Below are 17,831 nucleotides of genomic sequence, written 5' to 3'. Positions count from 1 at the left end.
TGTTAAAGCTTAGACAATATTAAAAAAGAAAACAAAAAAAAAACCGTTGAAAAACATTGTGAATATTAAAAAATATCAACACGTGGTCAAAGAACATTTATTTTATCGTTGTAGTTGGGTTTCTGTTCTTTCGATAATTTTTCGATATTTTTGTATCGATTTTTATGGTTTTATTTCGATTATACATAATCGTTATTCCTTGATTTTCACTCTGGTTTTCAGTCATATTTAAACTATATTTTGAAATTTATGTTTTTACAATCGATAAAAAATCATATTAACTTTTTCGATTAAATTGAACTTAAAAAGTTCAAGAGCGATTCGATCGAAAAATTTAAAGCAAATCAAAAAATATTAAAATCCAATATTAATCGAAAACAGTCATAAAATATCGATCGAATGTGATAAAAAAAAATCATAAAGGCATTAGACATTGCTGAGGAAAATATTAAAGGAAAAAGAATGTTCTACTTATTAAAAATTATCTATTAGTATTATTAGTCGCCGAAGGCATTAAAATTACGAACGTTTTCTTTTCCGTTTATTTATCATACGATCAAAACTTTTTATGTTCTAAATAAAATGAAATAAACTCAAAAAACCAAATTCATTCATACTTCTATTTCCATTATGCCTGCATGCATCTTACCAACTAAACTGGCTACAAACATTTATTTCAATGCTAATGTTAGCATATTGTTATTGCTGTAGAAGTAATTAATTAATGAATACAATTAATTAAATGCGTAATGCTACCGTATTTAGAATGCGTTTGCTGCTACCGTGTGGCTCTGTCTCCTCCCGCCTCTGCATACACATTTCAATTTATTATTTTCCACGGCACAACTCTCGCAAGGCCTCTAAGCATAGCCACTACATGTTGCACAGCAATAAGTTTTGTAGTAGTGCAACTTACACAATCGTTGTCGATTTATTCGCTGGCAATTACTCACATCATCTTTGCAATTGGCTGGTGGTTCAACAGGCTTCAAAGTATCGCGTTCCACATCGAATAGTGTGTTGAGTTCTGCGAAAGGAAAGCAGAAGAATTAAATAAGAGCGTTTCTAAAATGTATAACTTATGTATATCTAACAACCGTAAATGCGTATAAATAAAAACGCTTTTTTAGACTTCGAAACCTACAGAAAAATTCGACTTCCCGTTGTCTTGCTCGCAAATAGAAACACGAATACGAATAACAACAGCAATAGGTGTGTTATTAAGGAACTATATGTAGGACGATATCGAATGAGATTATATCATTAAGTATCGACAACAAGTAGATGCATTTCTCGGACCTGTGTATAAATCGTTATCAATTTCAATGCATATATCGAGTGATATTAATGTTGATATCGAGGAATATTAATGCATACATCGGTTAAAAAATCGATAGTAAATTTTACACACAAAAAACCCACCCGAACCATCCGAAAACATGAACCAAATATAATAAAACTGCGTTTTTATTTTTTCTCTCGGACGTCAGGATTTTTTAAAGAACTTCGAAATTTTAAAAATATGATTAGTTAAAAAATTATTTTAAAAAAATTCAGTGCAATTTAGAAAACCAATATGGGTAGCAATTAAGCGAAAAAATTCAGTAGAACTAAAGTCGATAAAATTTTTTGGTGAATATGGACGATTAGGTATAAAATGTCCTTTTAAAGTTTTATCCTTGAATATCCTTGAAATTTTTCAATAAATATTTTTGGAAAAATTTTATGTTAATGACTGAAAAAATTAAATTAATTTGCAATAGCTTTTGGTCCTTGTAATCCATAAAATTTTAATTTAATTTTTTTTAATTCTACGGGATTTTCTCTTTCATTTGGTACCCATATTTTTACTCTACATTACGCGGAATTTTTTCAATAATTTTTGTAAGAAATCATATCCTTGAAACTACGAAGTCCTTTAAAAAAAATTCTGACGCCAGAGCGAAAAATTAAAAACGCAGTTTTACCATATTTGGCCCGCAGTTTCGAGAGTATATTGAATGCTTCGTGTGTTTGGAATTTTTGTTGTTTTTGTCCCGCGTTGTATACGATAAAAACTCTGATGAAAATATCCATGAGTGTATCGAAAAATGCCTATTAAATGCATTTAATTGTATTGATAATCTACTCATATTGAACAAAATTTATATCTGTAAATGTATGGATAAATTTGTGTATGCATGTGCCGATAAATGTATTTAAACGATATCAATATTATATCGATATTAATAGATATATCGATAACCATTTCGATAGGTTTTTTGAACTAAAAGTAATAAAATTACGTACGTTCTTGTAAATATATGAAATCCTCAAGGGTTAAGTTTTATTTCACTTTTTATTATATAAATATTTTAACTAGAAACCCCAAATTTCGACAGTAGAGTAAAATTTTCGGAATTTTCCAATGTTTTCCCAGTTAGAAAAAACACCCCTAATTATCTTTTATCTTTTATTAAATTTCACCTACCGAAGTGTAATCAAATTATTGTGACCGGAAAATTCGGCAGCACCGAATCACACGTCAGGAGTGCAGCTCTACGCGTGGCATCAAACTGGTGTGCCAATTAGGGCCTCGCATAAACCCGCAATTGGCCGTTGTGGTACCGTTTACAAGAAGGTACAAGCTGAACATTGCTTCGATTAGCCTTCGAGAAACAGTGCTTGAATAGTCTTGAGTCGCTGCTAGGCTGGACCTTACTCCACATTCTTGTCCCTGCAGCAGCAGCTTCGAGAAATTTGCAAATGCAAAATTCTGACAGTCTTAAAATAAGACCAAAGGAAATATGCTTTGGAAGGAAATTTCAGTTCCGAATTCCAGACCGAGATATCTGGTCAAATGGTTTACCTGAACTAGATCCTTGATATATACACTGGTACACAGACGGATGAAAGATGGATGGCAGAGTAGGAGCGGGCATCTTTGGACCTGTCGCCAAACTTTCTATTGGAATGGGTACTTGGTCCACGCTCTTTCAGGCCGAGGTACTAGCAATCTCGATTTGTGCCAGAGTTTCTAGTTATATTTTCAGATAGCCAGGTGGCCAAAAGGGCACTTTCCAATAGGACGATCACCTCCAAGCTCATCAAGGAGTGCTTTGACACTATTCAACTCTTGTCAGCATGGGACACCGTACTACTGTTCTGGGTACCAGGACACTGCGGGATCGTGGGTAACGAGGCCGCCGACGAATTGGCAGGAGAAGGCTCATCGCCCGTTTTTGTAGGGCCGGAACCGTTTTGCGAACTCAGTTGGTCCTCCTCAAGGTTTTAAATAGAATCGTGGGTAAACTCAGAAGGCAGCAAGTACTTTCGCTAAGAAAGATATGTATGCATCTTCTGAATAGAGCCGATATCAAGTTTCTTGTTGGCTATCTGACGGGCGATAATCACCTGCCGTCAGGGTTAAGAACCATCATAGGGATACAAAAGGTCGCGGTGTCAATTTCTGTTACACCCAAAACATTTACATTACATTACAATCAAATCTTGGAAATAGATTATTACCAACTTCCCGATAAGCTAGTGAAACTTAAAACTTAGCTTAACCCGCTAGTCGGCGCAGGTTTCTTTAATAAAAGCTTGTCTTAAAATTTTTTTTTTTTAATAACTTAACATTAACTTAAGACATGTAAGTGCTTACCTTCACATTTCTGCACATTGCACGTTCCATAGACCGGTTCACGTTCCAAATATTTGCAATTGCTCGATTCGACCATCGCCTTTTGCTTCCAATCAAACTCCAGGCACTTGGCATACCGACGTTGAACGCCTTCACCGCAAGAACGGGAGCACTACATATATATTTACATGCAAGCATAAAGCATTGAAAAATTAAATAAGTCCAAAAATTTGTAATAATATCGAAAAAGCGAAAAGTTTATTCTATAAAACCACTTTCAAAATTGCGATTCGCGCAAAGGAGACTTCCCTCTTTTACTCTCTCAATCCCTTGCGCCCTTTGCATCCCTCTAACGACACTCACCTCCGACCACTCCGAGTAGTGCCACTTTGGTCCACAGAATGTCACCTCCTTGTGCGTGCAATTCGTCACGGCGCGCGGTCGCAACAACAAATCGCATTCCGATTCATCCACCGCCACACCATCCCGCAGACATAGCACCACACGCCTACGCTGCAAATTGAAACATTCTCCCGTACAATTACTCCATTCCGAGGCAAACCATGTGCCATGCTGACAAGCTGCTGTCTGCTGGCGGCCGCTACAAATACGCTTCTGTTCCGGCGTGTAGCGCAAATCGCACAGATCTGTGTAGGGTGGCGTGCGATCGCAATAAATCGAACGGTGTTCAAAACCTGCGCCACAATCAGTTGAACACTCCTGATTCCATTCGGACATCAGCCACACACCCGCCTTATCGACACGGTCGTCACGCAGATGTCGACGCAACGGTGTGGTTGAGTTGTAAACGCTACGCACCAGTGTAGGCGCGCCTATTAAACGCGAGAAGATACGTGACGTCTTATCTGGTCCACGTGCGTAAATCTTGCGCCGATTAAACTTCGGACAATTGCAAGTCTCATTCAACTCCGGCAACTTCTGTTGCTCACACAATTCCTCAGAGACTTCGCCAATCTTGCCATTATTCTGTTCCTGCACACATTGCACATAACGCGTGCGCACACCCTCCGCCTCACCATCAGCACACTTGCATTCACCATAGTCGCCAGCACGCCAGTAGGCTGGGCACAGTCCGCGATTGCAGTGATAAATGTCCTCACTAAAGATCGGCTTCTCGACAAAGGCGCAGCGTTTGGGCGAATAGAAGCGAGTCGGTGAGTCGCGTATGCAGCGGAAGATGGGTGGTTGTATACCGGGTCCGCACGAGCGATTGCACTCGCCAAAGCCGAGCAACTTCCAAGAGAACTTGCGGCGTTTACGATCACGAGCGCGCGCGATTTGTGCCGACACGGTGCCATCGATGTTGTTATCGTCCACCTCGTCGAGTGGTTGACCAACCTCGTTCCACTGCGACTGCAGCTCTTCCTCCTCCGTTATGGAGGCCGAAGGCACCGGAATTGTATAGTCGTATTTGACGCCAGTGTTGTGACCGCGCACAAAGAGCTGGAAGATAAAAGTGGAAAGTTTTTTTGGTCTAAGCCAAGGTGAGGTGAACAAAAGGCAGGCTTACCAGTAGGACGACAGGCTTCGTAATTGGTCCTTTGGAGGTGATTGTGCTTAATTCGCGATTGTAATCGTAGGTGTCGTCGTTATACTCAAATATACCGCCCTCAGAAGCGCGACTATTGCCGTTGATGAGAAAAATGTCGTCGGTGGTTTTGAGTGCTGTGGTGATATGTGAAGAAAAAATACCTATTAATATTAGAACGTTTATCTGATTTTTTTATAACAGCCCTAGTGGCTCTTGATTAGAAAAACTTTGAATGCTTTAAGTTATAATTTGTTTTTTTTTTCTTTCTCTCACCCAATAGATTGTCACTTCGCGATAACTGTTTGATTGTCAAATTCATCGCTCCCGCTGGTATTGTATGCACGTAATTATAACCATAACTCAACTTGGCTTTACTAAACACCTCGGAGACCATTTCACATAATACTGAACCGCATTTTGTTTGCGCATCATTGGTGGTGGCTGGGCGTATGGCGCCACTTTCATGAACAGCCTGAAAAAAAGGAAAACCAAATTAGAAGTCATGGTAAGACGAAGAAATATTACAAATTATATTTTTATTAAAACAAACAAAAATATTTGATACCAACACTTATTTTGACTTACCAAATTGGTGATTATGAAAATAGTCCAAAATTTCCACATTTTGCGTTGGCTTAAATTATCATATTACGAACATTTAATATTTAAAAATTTAAGACTTTTTTTATCTCGTGTTATTCTTTTCTCTTTTCATCAAAAAAAAATATTTTTTTATAACCTCTTAAATAAATCTGTAAAATCCTTGCTAATACTACAAAACAATGCAAATACATAGAGGCCACTAATTATTATAACATCAAGTAAAGAAGTCCAAGTACGTGCGAATCCGAACATTGAGTACCCGGCGAACAGTGGGCAAAAATGGTAACAATTCGAGCCACGCGGCAATTTAGGTGGTGTAACCACTAAAGTTCGGCTAATCACTTTATAAGCTCATATACAACATATTTTATGCTAGGAGTGTTTTTCAAGGTTGATATTTTGAACCAGAACACGAGCCATTAGTCTAAAAGACCCACAAACCCAATAACACTAGTTTACAAGAAATCTGATCTGTGGCGCTTGGCCAACATTCCTATTGTAAAATTTTTCGCTAAATCCGAATATAAAGTCAAAAGTATAAGAAAGTAAAACAGTTTTCGAGTTATAGGCAAACTTTTGAGATCTGAAAAAAATGCAATGGTGGTTTAATGGCACTTGATGGAGTTTTGTCCCCCGATGTCAAAAATAGCTGCAGTATTTTAAACCTCCCCATATTTTAAAGTTATTGAGTCATCAAAACAACAGCCTCACGCCGTTGTATAATTGCTCACATTAAAGAAGTATAATCTACTAATTCTTGTCAAGCAGTCATATGGCAAACCACCCCAACTATGTAGAACTAAATCAGCAGAACTAACCACCGCAGCAAGTGAAGATACATTGAGTCCTACTGGAACCAAACTCGCCCATCACACGAGCAAACCACTGAGTCGAGAAACCTAACTACCAGGTCTGAGCCACCGCGAAGCAGTCATATCCGCAACCTTCAACTCTCGCAGAAAAATCCTGCTATGAGACTGTCTAAGTACATACATATCGAGGGCTTATATTCAATGCCCTCCCACTATCTACAAAAACTCAATTTTCCAAGAGAGCAAAAAAACTGTTTTGACAGCTTTTTTTAAAAGTGTTAATAACTTTAAGTACCCACTCATGTCTTAAAAATCCACGCTATATATTAAAACTAGGATTTTACTTTAAATTTATTTTATTTTAGTTTTAAGATCAGATAGAGGTTATTGCAATTCGATCGAATTGTAACTATTTATATAAAAAAATGTGCTGATAGCTGGTTTTGCAGAATAATGAAAATGCCAGGTTTTTCGATGCAAATGTTATGTTAAACTAAGTTTTTAACACATACATCATTGGTCTGCAAACCCGTTCCCTTATATTCCGTGTTTTTGTGTCGAAAGAGTATTTCACGTGATTTTGAAATTATATGACAATCATTAGCACTGTTAAAGAGGGCTTCGATGGCTGATTTACTGTCCGTGCATATGAGGAAATTTTCTTCGTTTTTAGAGGCGAAACGTACAGCTTCTAGCAATTGTAAATGCCGAGCAGTACGCGGGAAAAGCACCGACGACAATTGTAACACCCAGCCCTTTTGTTACCGCAAAAGAACAGCCGGTATCATATCTGGAACCGACTGTGAAAATAAGAAAATGCCCTTGCGGTAGAGTTTTTACTTTAGTAGGCATCGCAGTAGATAGGAGTTCAAATCATTGCTGTAGCTTAATATGAATGGAGTAATGGACTTTAATGACTCTATGTTTGACGCGATATGGAAGATCTTTTTTTTGTAGTATCAAATTTGGTTGGGCAGATATATCGAATTAGGTAGAACTAGTTTAGCCTTGTCAAAACTATTTTAGCTTGGGCAAAACTAATTTGACCTAAGATCGGATTTTACCGGTAACATGTAACTTACCTGCCACAAAAAATGTTAATAAAAACAATTTTCCAGCAAAATTGTGTAGATAGAGAATTTTGTTCTTATAACAAAATGTTATTGCAGATAGTGGAATTTTCAAAATGAGAATATAATACCATTAAAGCTATATTTTAAGTTTGACATTATTGTTCTGGATGAAAGACTAATCGGAGCTCACGTTACCATCAAAAACTCATTTTGGTCAAAATTGCAGATAGAGGGTATTGAATATTAGCCCTCGATATGTACATTATCGGCTGTAATTGGAGGTTCACATGAAAAAAGAACCAAGCACCGATCCCAGGTCATGAAGCAGGCTCAACTCTTTCGAGCTAAACTAGACTTCGAAGATCGTAGACCTCTTCACTTGCCTCATATACCCTACCCATCTAACACTAAAAGCGTTCTGAACTCCATCTAGAAGATGTTTACATCAGAAGCAGCTGAAATAAAGTCAAGACTTGCACTTTTTTTGATCAGGATAAAAAAATCTACATAAATCCTCACCAAACAATACACTAGAATTCAACCAGCTTCAGGCTTCAATGTATTTATTTTTTAGAAGACTCCAATGTTCAATTGACTTATCAAAATCGACTTTAATGGAATAATTATGTTTTTCGCCTATGCGAGCATTGGCCTATGACAATCGATCATTTACTTAACTGAGTAGATGCCAAAGCGGCATACTATGTTAAGTAATTAATTACAGTAACCAATTTATCGAAAATTAATTAACTTATTTGCAAAAAATACATAGAAACAAGAATTTACTTGCTCTAGCTAACAAACAGTTGGCAATGGGAATAGTGGTTGGCACTGCTGTACAGCCACTGCCATTGGTTGCCCGCAAGCCAATTTTCCAAATCTTTGTCAAATACACATAGACCGATATTAGGCCACACACAGGCATACGCCAAAGTATAAATACTTATGCTTTTAAGCTTTTCATCGATCCCATTGAAATATGTATATGACTATGTATGTATTTCGATAGCTTTCAGTTATAAAGGAATACTACATATGGCATAGTTATTGGCCAGTGACTGAGTTTCGGAGCGCCAAACTATGCCAAATCGCATAAATCTTAATTAAAGCATTTTCGGTTTTGTTTTTAGCGTCGGCTAGCATTGCGAGGCGTACCATATACCGCAACATAGTGCAACAGACAGCCGGCAATTTATGAATTTTTACACATTGTATGTAGTACAACAAGAAATCATTTTGCATAGAGCTATCGACTTTTATAGCTGCAACATACATATGTATGTACATTAGGGTGCATCACAAAAAAAACAGCGGTGTTTCCATTGGAATAATAAAATTTATTATATTTTAAGACTTCTGCCAAAAAAATATTTCGGAAAAATATTAAAATTGGCGTGAGCTGGACCCTTTTAAAAATACACTTAGGTCTCGTTTTATGCGGATTTAAATTTATTCGGTTTTTCAAACCCTTTTTTCGCCGTAGTGATTTTGCTTTTTTGAGAGTTTTTGTTACTTTTCTTTCGGTGTGTAAAATACAATGCATCTGATAAATAATTTGTCTTTGTATTCTCACATAATTCATGTATTTTTTGTGATACTTTTTTTTGTTTTTGATTAAAATACAGATACAATTTTATTTATTTCATTAATGTTCAGTTTCACATGGAAGAAAAAGTGAAGAAATAATTTTTTTTTTTTATTTAATATTGCCTCTGGATTTTTTATGCGGTTTTTAGAATTTTGTACATGGAGTATCTGAATGTATGCGGTTTTTGAAAATACTGGAACGCATCCCCTTTTTTGTATGAAAGTAAAGAACTTCTTTATGCGGCTTTCTGAGGAATGCATAAAAAAGACCTAAGTGTATTCAACAATTTTTATTGAGCTTGGGGCCGTTTTTAATGAAAAACTTCCACAATAGTTTTTCAAGCCTCAAGCTCAATAAAAAATTGTTGAATATAATTATTATAAGGCCATAAATAACAAAAAAAAAAACATTTATATTTTAAGACTTCCGCCGAAAAATATTTCGGAAAAATATTAAGATTGGCGTGAGCTGGACCCTTTGGAAAATACCTCCCAAAACGTCTATATTTTTATTCCGTTGATAAAATTAAAAAAAAAATTGGTATGCCCTCCTTTTAAGCTTAAGCTCTTCAGATCATATCTGAGGTAATTTTTTTAGAAGAATGATTTAAAAAAAAAAACTAAATTTATTTCTAAAAAAACTATATTTTTTGGAGGTATTTTCAAATGGGTCCAGCTCTCGTAAATCTTTTATTAATATTTTTTTTCTTAAAATATAATAAATTTTGATATGCCGATCAGGGCTGTATTATTCGATTAATCAATTACTCGAGTAATCAAGATTGTGATTACTCTCAACGATTATTAATCGAGTTGCTTGAAATATGATTACACAAAAAAAATAATTTTGCTCGTTAAAAAAGTTTGCTTTGGAAGATGCTTATTTTCTTTTTTACATTCTGGCTGCGTTTCTTGATACAGTCCAGATAATCCCATTTCACAGCCAGAATATACAGAATGCGTTTGAAATATAAGTTAACACAGCGTCAGGAACGTTCTAAAGAATAATTAAACAAAAAAGTTTATTCCAAACGTTAAGAATGAATGAAGAAATGTTTCGTCTGTATATGAAAGAAATATTTTATTTTATTTTTTTAAAACCGAAACGCTGTTTTCAAAGTATCAAGGAACTTTAACTGGTTTATATGTAAAGAGTACTTTGAAATATTGATTACTTATTTTACTCATAAGGCTGATTAATCATAAAGCAAATTACTCAAATATTTTTGTTTTTGGTTAATCAAAATCTTGATTACTCGAGTAACTGAACTTTTGAGTAATCATAATTTCCAATTAATCGAATAATTGAGTTATTTACTTTATGATTAATTAAAATTTTGAATAATCAATTAATCTCCGAGCCTTAATTCCAATTGAAAATCGGTACTGATTTTTTTTGTTTGTATGGAGAGTGATGAACCCTAATGTACATATGTATGTATGTAGATATCGCATACAATTATTTATGTTAACAATTCAATTAAGCTTTTCCCTTTCCTATTTAGCTTCGGTTAGTTGTTGAGGTAAATTTGTCTTACTACAAAATCTTGTTGGATCTTTTTTAAACTCAGCGCACGCTGAAGCATAAATAAGTAAGCACGCGCAAAATGAGTAGTTATCGCAAAAAAAAAAGACTATCTACTTTGAAGGCCTATATTTGGTAGTATCTACTTTGTTTGAATTAGACACTTGAGTTGAAATACTCCAATTCCATCAAGCATAGAAGTACCGAAACATCGTTCTATTAAAATTCTATATTCGAATGTACTATACTACTTATGTATATATGTATGTATGTATGTGTACGTGGCATTATGGCTGTATATTTGGCTCATCAATTGATAGAAACTTGAATGGCACATCTATCGACAAATCACCAACAACCACTTGTGACCCCATTATACCCCACTCCATGGCATCAGCGCCAAAGCCGCCCTATCGCTTTGACCCAATTATCACTTGTTAATTAGTCTAGAAATGAGCTAAGCGAAGAATTTTCATCCAGATCATAGGCGTTAGGCAATTTTTTTGAGATTTTTGTTTTTTCATTTTGTGATGTTTGCTGAGAAAAAGCGCCTCTTAACTGAGTCAAAGTGAATTTTTTTTTTCTGATGTTAAAATTTTTGAGTATCGTTTAAGTATCGACGTTTTGTACAGCTATGGCGTTATTGATGGTATAGTACATTTCATCAAAGTGCTGAAAGAGTATTATAGAAGCAGCTGATGTGTACGCTTATTTTGAAATTTGTTGCAATGCGAAGTTTTTTTTTTTGTGTAAGTGGGGGGAGTTATTAAAAAAAAAACATTAGTACAGAGAGTTGGACAAATTTACATAAGTATGTCGAATATGAACCGCCTGTGGAGTTGGGAAATTTAAATAGTTTTTTATTAGCCGTTCTTTGGTTTTTGGTTTCAGCATGCCTAGCAGGCGGGAAAACCTTGTGAGATGGAAATATGGTTGGCAAAATAAGCAACGCCATCGCGACATTAATTGTGCTTTCATCACAAAGGCAAGGTCTTTCCGTTTACCCAACTAAAAATAGTTATTTTCACTAAAAAGGCAAAGTTGGATGGTTTAATTCCCTTCACGAAAGTCCAGCGTGGAGCATAAGACCACCAAGACCTTGGTGGCGTTAATTTAAACAAAGCGTAGGGTTTATAACATCTTGATGTCGTTTTTACTCTGGATTCACCTTTGTTAATTACAAATGCTATATTCTTCCGATGGAATGTAGGACCCTAATAAAGATTAATATAAAGATAATTATAAAGAAAAGGATATATCTAAAAAAGAATTTGCAAAATTTGCTGTGCCAATACTTTTTCCGGCTGTGTAATTTTATAACAACCGACATATTTTTCTTTAATGTAGCTCAGTGAACCATAAAAAACCACTGATTTCTTCCACCCACTTGCGAACAATTTGTCAAACCAATTATTTATACTATCTCTTCATCCATCAATGAGAACATAAATTTCCGAGAAGAACATGCTATTACCACAAATTTCACGCTAAATTACTAACAATTAAGAAACGAATTAATAGAAAAGATGTCTCATAAAAATGAATTCTCAGATCATAAACAGCAATTCGTCAATAAATTTCAACGCCCACACAATTGATTAAAGAAAACCCGCAAAATAAAAATAAAAAAAATAAAAATTTTTACAAAAACCAAAAAACAACGTTACAAAATATTTAAGAGGTCATTAAGTGATTAGCTGCAAATACATACGCATTATCATTGCCAACGGCAAACAATATAGCATAATTAATGCAGCCCATGCAAAAGAAAAAATCAACAAAATAATTCGGGTGATGAAGACATCAAAAGCTTTACAACTGATATACAACGGCGCTTGCGACAACATTAGCAAGTGTAGACAGCATGCCTGGTGTTATTGTCAACACTTGTCATTTTGTCACGATCGCCAATGGCATATTTTCTCTAATGGTTATGGGAGCTTGCGATTTTGTTGTTGCCATTGACATTACACAAGTTACAGCGACCCTGTTGGAAGATAAATTTCGCGAGATAAAAATCTTACTTATTTTTAGGTTTTGTAGCTGAACCGCAAACAAGCATTTTGATTTAAGATACGTCCTCTAAACCTTAGATATGCCCGGCGACTTTGTTCTCCGGGAATTTGTTTCTCCCGAGAAAGAAATCCTCCAATAATTAACTTCCAGGGAGTAGAATTTTCCCCGAAAATTTTAGAGGAGAAAATTCGAACTTCGAAACAGCTGTTTGACACTTTTTTGACAGCTCAACTTGGACATTAAAAAAACAAAAATCTCAGGGAATTTTTATTCATGATAGGGAGAAAGAGAAAAGTGAGAAAACTCCCAGGGAGTTTTTATTCAGAATCGGCCTGATTGTTTAAATTTTTTATTCAGATGGCGACAAAAGGTTATGAAAGAATTTAATAAGAAATTTAATTATAGCTGTGTTATAATTAAAAATATTGTATGGACGAAAATCGGTCACGTCCGTTATCACATTTTAATTCAAAATTAAACGAACGACAAATTGCGTCTGATTAAATATTTATTGGTTATAATGGCCCATAATTTGACTTTATTTAAAGAATGTTTAAGAAAGGAAAACCTGGCAAAATTCGCAGAGTTTTGCTTATTTTTACATGTACTCTGAAACTACTTATGTTTTTTGTCACGGCCGCTATGACCTCATTTTCATTGAATTTCCCCTCTCCAGTGTTCCAAGCGCACCTAATTTTTTTGTCAACCGTTTTTGTATGATTTACTTAACTCTAAAGTCGTACGAATGTCACGTCCGACATCATGGCGACACCCATATGTAAGTTGAGCTTTTGATAGACAATTACGAGGAATAATGTTACATTGAAAAAAGATAAAATATAAACAAATCCTTTATATTTATTTTTTTTTTTAGAAAATTAACCCAGCCATTGAACACGGTTTCTCTTAGTCTGCAAATGATTAAAAAAAGAGAAATTAGTTTCAATACAAATCGACGTTACTACTCTCTGACGCATTTGAAAAAATTTCCCACCGGGTACTTCTTCATACCGCCATATCTCAGCCAAATTGAAATGTCACAGAAAATAAAGTTTGACATAAATTGGTAGTATCGCATGTTTCGGCTACAAAAATAAACACAACAAATAAACACGCCACGCTTGTGTTGACATTCATATATTCATGTATACTTATGTACTTACACTGAGGGGAAAAAAATATTAAAATCAAATAGAAATGTAATTGATCTTACTATAAACGTCAACGAAAGTACTGTATATTGGTAAATATTCAATTCAATTACGCGCATATTAAAATGACCGCCGTCGTTCTGAAAAATCATCCGTGAAGTGAATATTCAGGACAAAAACTAAACAAAAATAATTTAACTTGCATGCATGTTGCGTCCAGTGAAATTCGAACTCTGACCATCTCTGGATATCAACGAATTGTGGCATGCATCTTTGCGCACTCAGCTACACCCAGGCATATAAATTTGCTTTCAAATGTGGAATATCTATCAACACCACAGCTCGCGATTTGTACGGATAAACATGTACTATGTATGAATGTGTGTGTTGTCACCGCTCTCAGAGCGGTGCTCTGCATGCTTGGGGTGCGTCTGTATACTCATATACATACTCAGATGTGAACAGTCAAATACGTGCGTAATAAATTTTTTATGAGAATATTATTTTTAAATACGAACATTTTTAAACGATAATCAAATATAAGGTATTCATTTTTACTATGCATTATTTCCCCCAGTGTACATATATGTATATGTATTCGGGTGATTGACTCGGTTTTCCCCGACTTCCACCGGGTTTTTATGATATCTATAGGCGGTTTTTTTGAAATCTTGATTTTTCGAATATCGAATAAACCGGATTTTTTTTATCGAACAAACCGGTTTTTTCGTTTCATACAAATCTTCACCAGTTTTGTGTTTTTTGAAGTTTTCAAGACTTTTTCCAGTTTAAGGGAAACGCCTGAACGCTTTAAAATTATATCCTAGATTATTTGGTGATGAATAGTATATCATATTTGATAACAATAAATGCATGCATGCATATGGGCAGTCGCATAGAATATGCTCTGGGGTTTCCTCCACCAGCTCACAAAAGGCTAGGGACCATGCAAGTGCATTTGGGCTCCACGCTTTGCGAGACAGTAAGCTTTCGTTGCCTTCAAACTCTTCATATCCCGGAACGCACCACAGCGTTACTTTATTGTGAGCTTCCAAGTGGTTCAAAAAAAATTTACATCTTTCCGCAAACCTGCTGCCGTTTTAAAAAAGTCTAAGGCCTTTAACCTGCCTGACTATCCGACATTGTATTTAATTGGCCCCATTTTTCCTTCTACAGAGACTTGGTTTGCAAAGACGTTCGCCTGGAACATAGTTGAGTATTTGTAAATTGGCAGACTTTCTGGAATTTTTATCCAAATACGCTACTGGGGCAGGCATCCATCTTTGATCCGTCTGTATACCATGCTTGGGACCTTTCGTCAATCATAATTATTATCACTTCACAGCAGTTCCTTTCAGAAATTCTGGCCTTGTATGGTTTCTAAAGGGATAACTCGGGATTATCCGGGAATGGCTTTAGAACCTCAAAATGACCCCGAAGATCCCACATTTTCTTGCTCATCACATTGGGCAGGCCTCTTTTTCAAACAGAATAGACAAAGGGGGCATGCCTGTAATAACACCAAGGACATCCGTTCGACAAGTGCCCATAGATCCTGTAATGGCCACGCGGCCCAGTCGATGCAGCTTGCTAAAGGTGGAACCCACCTTCATTTGCGTAGCTTTTGGGCACCAGGCCAGTGCCGCATATGTGACAACGGGACTTACTACCATATTGAAATACCAATTGGTTAGTTTTGGTGATATTCCTCAAGTCTTACAATGAAGTGTATGTCAGGTGGACAAAGGTGGACTCCACCGGTCAAATATTCAAGTAAACAAGGTTGCTAAAATGTTTGGAGATACATGTTTTATATTTTTCGCAAATAACTATTATTGTCGCGGAACCTACCAAAAGCCCATCTAGCCTACCAACCGACCAAGTGGAGAAAAACGTACCAGTTTTGGTAGGAAAAGCCAACAGTGTTTGGCAACACTGGTTGTGACACAAATCTACATTTTGACTCCACCTCCGAAGAAGTTTTTTAATGGCTGAAGTAGACTCAGAGGCTTGCCATTGTCTGCCAAGGGGCGACCGCTATTTGAAAAAGCTTGATGTCGCTGGACCTTCCGAGTGGCAGTAGGCACATCTAAGCATCGACAAAAACAGTACTCAAATCCGAAAAAACGTCAGAAAAATGCAATAAAGTATTAAAAGTAGTTAAAATAAGATCAAACGTGATATTTACACTCTTTTTCATTTGTTTTACTTTTATCCTAAAAAAATCTTATTTGCTTTTTTAAAGAAAAGCTATCTGTAATTTTTGGTCATGACTTCATTTTCACTGTATGAAAACTATGTAAAATAAAACCGGTTCATACGGTTTTTTTTCATTTCAAAATCGGGAACCGTTTTTTTTATACCCGAGCGCACTTGTGCACAAGGGTATATTAATTTTGTTCACATAACGGTTGTTTCTAACAGCCAAAACGAATCGAGATAGATATACACAAATGTATACATAAATGATCAGGATGAAAAAAGAAATCGATTAAGCCATGTCTGTCTGTCCGTCCGTCTGTCCGTCTGTCCGTGTACACGATAACTCGAGCAAAAATTGAGATATCTCAACAAAATTTGGTATGTAGGTTTCCCTTAATCCAAGGTAGGTTGGTATTGAAAATGGGCGAAATCGGACTTTAACCACGCCCACTTCCCATATAACGGTAATTTCCAGAAATACGAAAACTGCGATATTTTAGTAACTACTGAAGATAATTCACTCAAAATTGATATTTACAATAATTTTTAGACGAAAAATAAGAATATTATAAATTTTTGGAAAATGGGCGTAGCCACGCCCACTTATGGTTACATGTGTATATCTTGGTAACCGCTGCACCAATTTTTTCCAAACTTGGCACAGATGTTGGCCTGCGCATAATATACCAAATGGCCGAAAATTTTTAAAATCGCTCAATAACCACGCCTACTTCCCATATAACGGTAATTTTCAGAAATACGAAAACTGCGATATTTTAGTAACTACTGGAGATTATTCACTCAAAATTGATATTTATAATAAGTTTTAGACGAAAAATAAGAATATTATAAATTTTTGGAAAATGGGCGTAGCCACGCCCACTTATGGTTACATGTGTATATCTTGGTAACCGCTGCACCAATTTCTTCCAAACTTGGCACAGTTGTTGGCCTTGGTACAGCATAAAAAACCGCCGAAACTTTTTAAAATCGGACAATAACCACGCCCACATCCCATATAACGGTAATTTAGAGAAATACAAAATCTTCGATAAATCATTAAATATTGAAGCTAATTTATTCAAAATTAATGCTTGCAACAATTCTTTACCAAGAATACGTTTATGGTAAAATTTTGGAAAATGGGCGTGGCACCGCCCACTTATGATCACATATAAGTATATCGGTAACCGTTCTACCAATTTGTACCAAACTCGGTATGGTTATTGTACTTGCCACGTGTAAGCAAAACGTTGAAAATTATTGAAATCGGACTAAAATAACGGCCGATTCTCATATAACGGTAAATTTAAGAAATGCTTGAAACTTCAATATTTCGAAATTGAAGGACGCTAAAGGGTGAAAAAACATATATTTAATACTTGCGCCGGGTATTTAATGTTCGGCTCCGCCCGAACTTAGACTTTCTTACTTGTTTTAATTGCTATTTTTCGGATAACTCCAAACCCGGTTTTGGAGAAAGGGCGAATAATCGAATACCCTAGTATGTATACATAGTTGTGCGTAGTCACCTTTCGCTGAGGAAATTTGTAAGACGATCATGTCAAAACAATGAAGAAGACGAGAAAAAATGCATTTACTTGCCCGCAGTTAATATCTGTTTATAAATATTGCACTGGCAGTTTTTTATTTATTTGATAATTGAAAAAAAGTTTGCCATTTTTATT

General features: G+C 35.8%; 1 protein-coding gene across 1 annotated transcript in view; it reads right to left on the bottom strand.

Moving 5' to 3' along the window:
* LOC118736366 overlaps positions 1-17,831 on the bottom strand; it is a 443,387-nt gene continuing 425,556 nt past the window's right edge. Inside the window, exons 7-11 of the mRNA XM_036466460.1 lie at positions 5,448-5,646; positions 5,154-5,308; positions 3,986-5,086; positions 3,644-3,794; positions 1-1,027 (exon numbers count right to left, since the gene is read on the bottom strand). Of these exons, the coding sequence (XP_036322353.1) occupies positions 861-1,027; positions 3,644-3,794; positions 3,986-5,086; positions 5,154-5,308; positions 5,448-5,646 (1,773 nt within the window). The 3' untranslated portion in view covers positions 1-860. The remainder of the gene's footprint in view (positions 1,028-3,643; positions 3,795-3,985; positions 5,087-5,153; positions 5,309-5,447; positions 5,647-17,831) is intronic.

The sequence above is a fragment of the Rhagoletis pomonella genome, unplaced genomic scaffold (genome assembly GCF_013731165.1).
Source record: "Rhagoletis pomonella isolate Grant_MI unplaced genomic scaffold, Rhpom_1.0 Rhpom_scaffold_00003, whole genome shotgun sequence".
In the NCBI taxonomy this organism is placed as follows: Eukaryota; Metazoa; Arthropoda; class Insecta; order Diptera; family Tephritidae; genus Rhagoletis; species Rhagoletis pomonella.
This window is presented reverse-complemented; position numbering and strand designations above follow the sequence as displayed.